This window comes from Aphelocoma coerulescens, chromosome 12 (assembly GCF_041296385.1).
Source record: "Aphelocoma coerulescens isolate FSJ_1873_10779 chromosome 12, UR_Acoe_1.0, whole genome shotgun sequence".
NCBI lineage: Eukaryota > Metazoa > Chordata > Aves > Passeriformes > Corvidae > Aphelocoma > Aphelocoma coerulescens.
The window spans coordinates 4,329,895-4,340,850 of NC_091026.1; the positions used below are offsets into that span (position 1 = coordinate 4,329,895).

The 10,956-nt window shown below is 51.4% G+C and overlaps 1 protein-coding gene across 2 annotated transcripts in view; it reads left to right on the forward strand.

Annotated features, from left to right (window-relative positions):
* Window positions 1-6,966, forward strand: part of RBM6 (RNA binding motif protein 6) — a 57,757-nt gene extending 50,791 nt beyond the window's left edge. For both annotated transcript variants that reach the window (XM_069027530.1, XM_069027531.1), the window contains exons 17-23: window positions 587-676; window positions 1,333-1,422; window positions 2,043-2,315; window positions 2,871-2,945; window positions 3,549-3,646; window positions 4,893-5,004; window positions 6,686-6,966. In XM_069027530.1, coding sequence (XP_068883631.1) covers window positions 587-676; window positions 1,333-1,422; window positions 2,043-2,315; window positions 2,871-2,945; window positions 3,549-3,646; window positions 4,893-5,004; window positions 6,686-6,811 — 864 coding nt within the window. In that variant the 3' untranslated portion in view covers window positions 6,812-6,966. The remainder of the gene's footprint in view (window positions 1-586; window positions 677-1,332; window positions 1,423-2,042; window positions 2,316-2,870; window positions 2,946-3,548; window positions 3,647-4,892; window positions 5,005-6,685) is intronic.
* The last annotated feature ends 3,990 nt before the right edge of the window (window positions 6,967-10,956 follow it).

Sequence of the window (10,956 nt, forward strand, 5' to 3'; positions counted from 1 at the left end):
CAGAGGCATTTAAACACACTGAGTCCGATGATGATAGAGACTCAGCTCTCCTCTAACTGCAGTTTCTGCTCCCCCAGTCCCAGGGCAGTGCCCTTCACTGCTGCTCCCAGTGAGCAAATCCTGTCTCCCGAGTGTGGAGCTGCTGGTTGGGAGTAACTGCCCAAAGTGATGTTTGAGCACAGCCCAGGGCTGTGATACTGACAGGGCCTGAGGAATGCCAGGAGAGTTGGTAGAAGTGATTTAGCCACCAATGCAGAAACTTTATGTTCTTCTTTGCCTCTTGGTCTGAATATGCTCAGTGGCATGACCAGTCCTGGGCAACTGGGACTTGAGGGCTGTTAAATTGTCCCTGAGGCTGGTAACAAGCCAGCCAAGGGGTCCCATCTGGTGTGGAGGCTTTCAGGGACACTGACCTTGGAGAAACATGGTCCTTTCTGAATGGAGGGTAGAAGCATCTCCAGTAGAAATCATTCCATAATTTTTCCCACTTGCCTGTTTTCCATGGATGCTCAGAAGTGGCTTCCTGGCTGCTCGGTGTGCTCTCTGACCCCTGTGTTGGCCTAATGCCCAGTCTTGGATTTTTCAGAATGAGCCTGGAGAGGAGAGATTCTTTACAGAAGATGTCTTCAAAAAGCCATTGCCTCCCTCTGTGAAGAAGGATGAGAGCACAGGCCTGGTAAGGTGTTACACTTGTCTTCCCTGGTCAAGTATGAGTAACTCATGAGCCACTAAATTGGAGCCTGTCCAAGGCTCCAGCCCAGTTCTCTGTAAAATGTGTGAAAGTGAAGCTTCACCCCAGCCTACTGTTTGTGCTGCTGAGCACACAGCTGAGTATCACAGGCTCATCCTGTTGCAGTGCTGACTGCAGTCTCTGGTGCCCTCTGTCCAGGATAAAGAAGATCCTGGGAATCCTGCCATGCTGGCTGAGCCTGGCCATATGTTGTGCCACAGTCACAGCAGAGAAAATTGGTGTTGTCTGGCAGTGAGGGTGGTTTTGTACCTGGTCTTCATGTCCTTTGTGCACACAGAGAGGTGCCTGGCCCTGCCCCAGCTCCCTCACTGACTGGGACCACTGTCAGCATCACAGTGCAGCAGAGAGTGAGAGTGGGGCAGGCTGAGACAGTATGTTGAGCTGCTGCAGCTGTCTCTGAAATCACAAGTATGGCTCCAGGAGAGCTCTGGATTCCCCAGAATGGGAATGTCTCCCACCAAAACCACTGCCTCATTTCTGCCAACCACCTGGTTTCCTTGGAGACCTGTTTGAGTGCTTAGCTGTTGTGTGCTATGAGTCCATGCTAGGGCAGTCTCAACACTTGATCTCGACTGTTTCAGACTGAGACTGGAGAGGAGAAGTTCTCTGCAGAAGATGTCTTTAAAAAACCTTTACCTCCTTCTGTGAAAAAAGAAGAGAGTGCAGCCCCAGTAAGTATCTCCAAAGGATTGCATTTTGCCCTGTTTGAGCCTGGATACAGGACTAGGGAGGCTCAGCACAGCCTGGCTGCAATCGCGAATGCCAGAGGTGCCAGAGATGTTTCTCGTGCCAGAGGAGGGAGTGCTGGGGATGGAAGGCAGTTTGTTTTTTAAATCTGACCTTGTTTGTGGGCTTCTAGCATGGGGAAATTTGATACCTGCGTTTTAGCAGGATATCACTCAACCAGTCCTAAGGCAGAAAACTCTTCCAGGCTGAGGAAAGCCAAATCTCACTGATCTCCATTTCTAGAGGAGGTGAGTGACAGCAGCTTGCTGCTAAACAGCCATGGCCTCTGCTGGCTTCTTGTGATCAGGTGTGTGGCAGGTTGGAAAAGCCTGGCACCAAAGCATGGCCTGTCTAGAGAGCAGAAGGGCTTCCACCCTGTGATGTGAAGGGAAAGAAGCCAGCCAGCTCCTCTCTGTTCCCTGCCTGTGCTGCTGGGAAGCAACTCTCTGCCTCTTGGACTGGAACAGAGACAGGAGTCACAGGGAGATAGGTTGGGGAAGCAAAGATGTGCTGGCCAGGCAGGCTTGATGCTACAAATTGTCACACTTTTCTCCACTTCCCTCAGCCCAAGGTGGTGAACCCTCTGATAGGACTTCTGGGAGAGTATGGAGGAGACAGCGACAATGAAGAGGAGGAGGAAGAGGAGGAGCAGTCCCAGGCTCAGTGGCTGCCGCCTCCCCCGCACCCACCGGCGCCGCGCGAGGAGCAGCCGCGGAAGGCCAAGGCCAGCGACGACAAACTGACTGACTGGAACAAGCTGGCCTGCCTGCTGTGCAGGAGGCAGTTCCCCAACAAGGAAGTGCTCATCAAGCACCAGCAGCTTTCCAACCTGCACAAGGTATGGGGAAGCTGGGGGCTGCCGTTGGCTCAACAGCTTTGTGAGCTGCAGGGAAAACGCAGTGGTTGGGTGGGAAGAGCTGTGCTGAGTTTGACACAGTAGCAGGCAAAGTTGCCTCAAAGCTCTGTTCAAAGCATTGTGTGAACTGCTTGTTCCTGCCATGGGAGTGCTGTAACATCAAGGTGTGACTTTGTAAGCTGTACTGAGATAGCTAAGGCTTGGGGAGAGTGGGGTGCTGGCACACAGGAGCATGAGAGTGGTAAGAACTTGGCATGTGCACTCCCATGTTCTGCGCTGCCTTTGAGCTCTTGCTTTTAGGAGAGCCAAGCTGCACGTGGGTTAAAATAGGACTGGTTGCCTTCCTTACTGCAGGGAGGAAGGGCTCCAGGCCTCTATGGGGGAGCAGGTAGTTTGGGCTGCAGGAGAGGCTGCGGTGCCTGGTATAGTGCAGCCACAAGAGCATGCTGCTTTACCTGTGCTCCTTGTGGGTGGAGCAGATGACCCTGACAGCTTGTGTTCTCTGCTTGACACTGCTTTCTGTCTTCTTCCTTCCAGCAAAACCTAGAGATTCATATGAAGATTAAACGATCCGAGCAGGAACTGGCGTATTTGGAGAAGAGAGAGCGTGAGGTGTGTCTGCGGTGGTGGGCAGGCAGCTGCTTGTGCTTCTGCACTGGGCGGGTGGTGGTCCCAGGCAGACCTCTACTTATGCACCAGGTATCACCAGGCATCCACTTAGGCACCAGGCATCAGATGCCTCCCAAAAGTGAACTGTGGGCTCACGCTGCACCAGGACCTGTAGGTAGTTCTGTGACTTCTAAGAGCAGATCTCATTCCTCATAGAAGGGTCTGAGTGTGGTTCTGTTGTCCTGCAAGCCAGCACTGGGCTCTGGGCTAAGTGGGACACAATTTTCTGTCTAAAACTGCTGGGGTGTATGGGCTGCTGCTGCCTGGGCAGGGACAGGAGAACTGTACCTGTCCATTGTTCGGAAGGTCACAGAGCTGCTCCTGGTGCTGTAGCTGGAAGGCTGCAACAACAGGTCTGGGTCAGCCCAACAGATGGCATCTGAACAGAGCAAGTCGATTGTGGGATGTGGGTGTTCAGTATTTGTGAGTCCCCAGGACAGCCTTCCAGCTAGTTGAGGATCAGATGAGACCTGCATGCAGAGCAGTCTCCTGCAGTGTTGAATCCTTCGTAGCTCCTGTACTTACTTTGTTCTTTCTGTTGTGAAGGGGAGGCATAAAGACAAAGGAAATGACCGGAGAGAGAAATTCCAGCAGATGGATTCACCAGAGAGGAAACGGCTCAGATATGACCGGGACTCAGAGAGGTAATGGCTGTTCTGGGTTAGGTCTCTTTGGGGATGCTGATGCTGGGATGGGATGTGTGCTGCTGGCAGACCAAGGCTGGGAATTGGCCAGGGGGGTAGATCTGCAAAGTAACAGCCAGATAGACTGAGACAGAGTTCCTCAAAGTGTGAGCCTGTTGTATTGCAGGACATCTTGTAGAGGTCAGGAGAGGGCCAGGGTGGAAACAAGGGTCTGGGCAGAGCAGAGCAAAGCTGCCTGGTGCTGGAGGGGTAAGATGGGGGTCTGAGTGTGCCTGGCCAGACACAGAGAGTGGAATGCAGCCTGTTCCTATCCACCTCGTCCTTAAGGCACTTGCTGCCCTCCTGTCCTGGCATCTAGCCATTGAAAGAAAGAGCAAAGCTGTGTTTCATCTGTTCCCTGACTCAGAGGAACGCTGGGAGCTGTTTCCATCTCGTTCAGAGTAGGTGGAGGAAGAAAGTGCGTGCTGTGTGGAGTTCTCGACAGGCCTGCCTGCTGTGAGCTCGCGTGTTCAGTGGGCTGAGGAACGGCCAGGCATGTGTTGAAGATAGAACTGGTTATGTGCCTGTTTTCTTCTGGCACAGCACCTCAGAAGGAGACCTTTCCTCTGTGTCTTGCAGTTTAAACATCCACATCTTCTCTTCCCTCTGTTTTCCTGGAATAGCTATAGATAAACTAAAACTGTTTGTGTGCAGTGTCACCAGCAGCCAGAAAGCAGAAATTGTCTGAAGGAAGAGTCTTTTATGCTGAGATGTTTTTAAAACTGGGGCTTTTGGTTAGGTTAATGGTCTTGGATGAGTAATGAGGTGGGAGAAAGTGTGTCCGAATCAACACTGCATCTGTTGAGCTCCATGACCAGAGCACTGGGAGAAAGGAAAGATCTAACAGAGCAGCAGGGATTAAACTTCGCTTTCTTGCTATTGCTAAGATTCTAATTAAGAAATGCAAGCACAGAAGGCTCCTGGCTTGCTTATACTGTAAATATTTGGGAGTCTGAGCTCATTTCCTGTGCCCTGGTGTATTTCCCCCTGAGGTGGGACAAGAAATTTTGCAGTCAAAGGTGTGTGAGCGCTGCACACAGCATCTGACGTGGTGGTTTCCTTAGGCGGTGTGCTTCTGGCAAGAAACTTGGAATATCCCTCATGAGAGGCTGAAATGTCAGTGAAGGTTCTATTAGCAGAACTAAAAATCCCTGGCATGTGTTTGAAGCATTGCAAGACTGGACAATTGATTCTGGCTCTTTTGCAGCGACTATGACCCAAGGCTTGACAGTAACAACAAAGGGAACCGAATGGTGCAGTCTCCAGGGTGGAAGAAAGGCTTTGGCCACAACCAGCAGGGCACAGCATCACCAGTGGAGGTGAGTCTTCCTGCCTTTCAAAGCACACCACTGTCCTGCAGCCCATAATGTTTCCCAGGAGAGCTGGAGGGAGTTCAGGTCAGGCTGCAAATCTCAGCACCCGCTTGATGGAATAATATGTGTGCACTGATGAACTCTGCAGGCTGGGAGGGGCTGCAAGTATGTTGGCTATAGAACAAGGTTAGAATTTATATGGATCTGGAGGTGTTGAAAATAGAGTAACAATGAGCAGGAAGGGTGTGAGCATCTCGTTAGTACCTGCTCAAAGTCAGGCTGGGGTTTGAGCAGGTTACCAGCTAGGTTCTCTGCAGCCATGTGAGCTGGGGAAAAAGGTGAACTTCCCCTGGAGAAGTGTGAGCGTAGCCAAAGCCACAGGGCCCAAGGTGCTCTTTGTCTGCTCTACTTAGCACTTGTGAGGCTCTGGCTGCCATTGCAGACTCTGGACGTCAGAAGATAATACCAAGATACAGCACCTGACAAGGAGCAGAGGCCCATGGGCAAAGGATGTCGGGGTAGGCAGGATCAGGTAGATCCTGCCTTCTGCGACAGGCTAGTCTCTCAGTGGACCTTAATTTACTGCAGAGGGTTTGTCAGAGAAGCAGCCCAGGCCAGGGGCTGCTCTGCCTTGCCCAGGGCCACATGAGCAGGGCCATGCTCTGGTGGCAGGTTTGGGGCTGGCCGGGTGCTGTGGTGTCCATGCTCTGCTGAGGGACAGGCAGCTTGGAGCAGGGCTCACAGGGTGACGTTCAGCCTGCAGTCAAGTAGATCATTAAAGCAAATATTTGAGGCTTCGTGACACATGTTTGCTTGAGCCCACATACAGGAGGCAAGAGTCCCTCTTCAGTGCAGACAGCAGGAACGGCCCCCAGCTGCTGCTCAGTCCTTGTGGTGAGGTCCCTGTTCCCATAAAACAGGCTTTGTCCGAGGGCCAGCTCCAGCACCACACCCTGGGAAGTCTGAGCTCCCGTGAGGGCTCCCTCTCTGCATGGGGAGCTGATGGCAAAGCACAGCCCTCATACAGTTCATAGGCCAGAAGAGATGTGCTTGCCTTTCACTTCCAAGTCATGCTGGGCAAAGCCATGTGACCATGTCAACCGCACACAGCTCTGATCTCTTGGCCCAGCTGGTGAGATCTCTGGTATTCAGGTGGATTGGAGTGAAGAGCCAGAGAAACTTCTAGCCTCGGGCCTGCCCTCCTGGGCTGGCTCCAGGCAGGTATTGCTGAATAATGCAGGTGCTGGCTGAAAAAGCCAGTCCTTGTAAACTGGTTGAAATTCCAAGCGAGGTACCAGTGCCCATGGGAGCTCTGTTGAGAGAACAGCTGAACTTGTGCCAATGCAGACTAACAGCAAACAGCTCCCCTGGAGCCCAGCTCTCGTCAGAGCTTTCCTTTGCTCGGTTTCCATCCTGGCTCGCCTGCGGCTGCTGGCGCTGCCTCTTGGCTGCCCACTCCTCCACAGCTGATCCCTGGGGTTTGATTCCCGCCGGGCATTGCTGGCTGCTTTTGTTGCCCTCAAAGGGTCTGTAGTTTTTCCCAACCAGCTTTTGGAAGAACACAGAGCACTTGCTCTTCCTCTGCTTGTGGATCCACATGGGAGCAGTCAGCAGTCCTGAAGCAGCCCAGGGAAGCTTTTTATTTATGGGAGGAGAAATGACTAACGTGAGCTGTGTCTGTTTGCAGGCAGAAAACAGGAGGAAGGGCCCTGGGCTGGGGGCCCCAGGGAAGCCCCCCAAGAGGCAGTCCAATGAGACCTACCGCGACGCCGTCCGGAGGGTCATGTTTGCCCGCTATAAAGAGCTTGAGTGAACAGTGGAGGAACCCCCAGATCTGTCTCTCTCCATCTCTTTCTCTCTGTGTCATGTTCTTTTGAAGGTTTGGTCTTTTTTGTTTTGTTCTGTTTTTTGAATTGTTACAGGTTTTGCTGCTAGAATTTTTTTAATAAAACTGAAAATTTGACAGTGCTTGTCTTGTGGCTAAATTGGTGTGTTTTAAAACCACGTAATGCTTTGAAAGATTTCCATTGTGTTTTGCTCTTTGCTGATGAGGTCCCTGGGACTTGCAGTGTGTCAGTGGGACTGGAACAGGTTTGGTAGCTTGGAGACCCTGCCAGCAGTGCCACTGTCCTGCATTGGTGTTCCCTGTCATCTCAGGGACAGATCCTCCTGGTGCCATGTACTCCTGGGTCACGATGGGAGCTGGGAGCAGGGCATGCCCCCAAGGCCTGGGAGGCATTCAGAAGCAGGAGTGATCTGTGTGGGATTCATCCTGGCAGCTGATGAGGTCAGTGGGGTTCAATTAACAGCAAGAGCTTAATGGCTAAAGGTGACCTCATTAGCACTGTGTGTTGTCTGGGCATCCCAGCCAGGGCAGAACATTCCACATGGGGCGGGCTGGATCTGGTGGCAGTGTTGTGTGGGGACATAACCATGCCGGCCCAGGGTGTCAGGGGAGCAGAGGAAAAGCCAAGTAGGTGCTGCTTGCCTGTTCTGGGGAGGTGTGGAGGCAGCTCCTGGTCACGAATGTGTAGCAGGGGCAGTTCGACCAGAGCACAGGGAAGTTTGTGTGTGTGAGCACAGCAGGGCCCATGGGTGACAAGGCTGAGTGTGGCCTGCAGGGATAAGGATGATGCCAATGGCAGTGGCCAGTGGGAGCAGATCTCATGCCCAGTAAGGAGCTGGTACCCACCACCACCTTCCTGTTCACCTGGCAGAGAGCAGGGCCTGACACTGCTTTCAGATACCCCAAAGAAGGGAAAGCAGGAGATGTGGAAGCTGAAGACAGCAGAATTAGAAGGTGAAGAGCCACCTGCAAGAGCTTACAACTTCCAAAGGCAGCAGAACACCTGTCCAAGCTGCATTTCCTTGTCTTCTGGCACAGGCAGTGCCAGAGGAGCGTGGAGGACTCGCTCACAGCACTGTGGCCCCTGGTCCTGCAGTTGGGGGTGGTGGAGGCGGGCATGGTGCTGGTGAGTACAAAGGGCTGAGTGCCTTCAGTCTTCCTGGGAGCCCCAGGCATGTAAGGGATGGATGGGGAAGGTGATGGGCTGCTGGGGATGAACTCCCACACACGGAGCAGTGGGGGTGGCACCAGGGCTGGCAGAACAAGCTGGTGCTGTCAAGTCTGGAAATTATCCATGCACGAAGGGGGAAGAAGTATGACTGTGATGGGGCATCCTTTTCAGGGAGGGAAGAGGGGAATCTGGGTGCATATTTGTAGCTGCTGCCCAGGCTGTCCTGCACCTGGGTGCGTCGGGCACCTGGGTGTGCAAAAAATGAGCACCCACAGAGCATCATTCCCAAGACAACCAGAGGGAGCCTTTACAGCTGCCAAATGTGGGAACCCATTAGCTGATTTTATTAATTCGCTAAGTGGGTACGTGCATCTTAGTGAAAGCCTGTTAACGACTGGTAATACGTGATTAATTAGAAGATAATAAACCAGATAAATGTAAGAGCAGCTTCCCTTGGACAGATGGACCGCATTAAATAATGTATGTTCCTTGGCTTAGTCGTGTGCTTGCTTGCCTCTAGCCGATGATGTGCGTGTGTGAAAGGAGAGGCAACACAACACTTTTCCTTGCAGGCCCATTGCCAGGGCTTAAGTCAGGAACAGAAGAGGAGCAGGAACAGACTGCTGTGGAAACGGGAAAAAAATTAATTAAAAATATCTACTTGCAGGATGTATCCGCCTCCAATCAAGAGAAGTCCTTTTTCTGTCTGTGGTGGTAGATCTACCTCCCATTAGTTGTATTAATCATAGAAATACTTGGTGTGTTTGCTTCTACAATTTTGAGGATTGTAGTAAATGATTATGGGAAATCAGGAATACTGTTTGTGTTGTAAGAGGTCAGAGCAACACAGTGTTACTCCCAGGAGTGTGGGATTTCAGGGAACACCTGAACTGTAAGGGAGTATCCCAGTGCCAGCCCATGGAAAATAAAGGTATCCCCTGGACAGATACTGACTTAATTCCTTGAAATTCCACTTCCCCAAGGTAGCCTAGTGTGAGCTCCTTGTATGTGTGTGTATAGACTATACATACAAATCTCCACAGGCGTGGCATCTACCCACTCTGTGTATCTGCAGGGGGATATCCAGGATTAGGGAACATGGAGCCCTCCTCTGGGGCTGGATTGAGGTGACTGGAGCAAGGTTATTAACAGACTGGAACAGATAAATAGAGTGAGAACCTAAAAGCATTACAAAGAAGCACCAAGCCAGAAAACATCATATTCTCTTGGGAAAACAGCAGCATAGTTGGTGATGCAGAAACCCCAGCTATTTGTCCTTGGTGCAGTGGTTTTGATGTCTTTAATATTTTTTGAAGGATGGTGACCCAAAGCCATAGCTGAATTGCAGCTACCTTTATATCTTAGAACTATTTTGCTTTTATTTCAGAGATTACTCACCACTGTGCTACTGCTGTGGCTGTGTTCAGCACATTGCCTTGTGTGCCATCCTGTGGTGACGGGTATGGCTCAAGTTGCAATTTATTTTTATTTTTGGGAAGTCCTGATCAGAGAATCAGAACAACTCCCAGGGTGAATCCTGTGCTGGAGAAGTTGCTTGGTGTGCAGATGTTACACACAGGAGGAGGACTGGGGTGACCCATAAGCAGCACTAAGGTTGGGATGAATGGAACGGTGTGTACAAAAAGCCCAGGGAGAAAAGGCAGAACAAGGGCATTAAAGGGATTATTTTATTTAAAAGGAGCAGGCAACAGGAGCCTTGGACTGAGTGGAACCAAAGAGGAGGTTAAATCCACCATTTAGAGGGTTGGAGGCACTGCTGCTTGGACCCCTGTCCAAGGGAGTGTCAATCTCTGAGCTCTATCAGTCACCCAGGTTGGTATGCAGGAGGCTGCTTCAGACATCTGAGAGGTTCTGGAGCAAGAGCTGCTTTTCTCCCCCCTTTCCCAATGTAAAGCAGGTAGATAGCCTTAGATTTCCAATATTTACTCGTACGAATATTGATACAGCAGTGACTCAGGCCCTTTTAAGTGAAACATATTTATGTAAAGAGCGGGAGCTGTGCTTTGTGAATAGAAAAAATGGTAAGTTGGGCTGAGAGAAGTGTTTGTAAAAGGGAAGAAGAGAGAGAACCCAGGGAATGCACTTCCTTCTGCAGCAGTGACCTGCCTCAGGGAGAGAAGGGCTGCTGGAAGGAGGATGAGGCTGGGGGTCGCCCCTCAGATGCCAGATGAATATGATGAACAATTTTGCTCATTTCATGTTTTTAGACTCGAGAAACAGGAGTTCAGTGTTCAGAGGAGGTTGTTGCTCAAATCATGCTCCCGGTTTAATGTAGGTTCTCCATTTCCTTATTTATCCATATCCATACAAAGACCATTCTGTTCTTTGTTCCTGTACTGGGGACGTTACGCTTTCAAATGTCACCAAGTATAATCTTTGTGAAGCTGCACTTTAATGGACTTCCTTTTGGTAGCACAAAGGTTCAAAGGAAGATGAATGACACTATAGTCAGTGACACAGTGCCCGGAATAGCCAGGATAAGCACAGGCACAAGCCCTTGTCCAGGCTTCATGTGGATTTTTCTTGCCAGCACATTTTGAAGGGGTTGTGGTCTGGTCAAGCTGCTGCTGGTGGGTGTGTGGGTCTGTGTATGTGCTGCTCTGGCCTTTTGCAGCCTGGGGGAGGCCAGTCCTGTTAAAGTGCACCTCCTTCCCTGTGGAGCACTTGGGAGTGCTGCAAGGAAGCTGGGAATGCAAGCATTGCCCCCCAGGGACAGAGTCCCCCATCCCACACAATGGAAGGATGGGCTGGTCCAGAAAAGGCAGAGGGCTGGGTAACAGCTTGGAGCTCACCCCTGGAGCTGCCCCAGCCATCACCCCACAGGCACTGCTGCTGCTGCAGACACCCAGTGAGCATCTCCCTCCCCCGGACATCCCTCTGCCCACCTACAGCAGGATTTCACGCTGCCCCATGCTGGGCT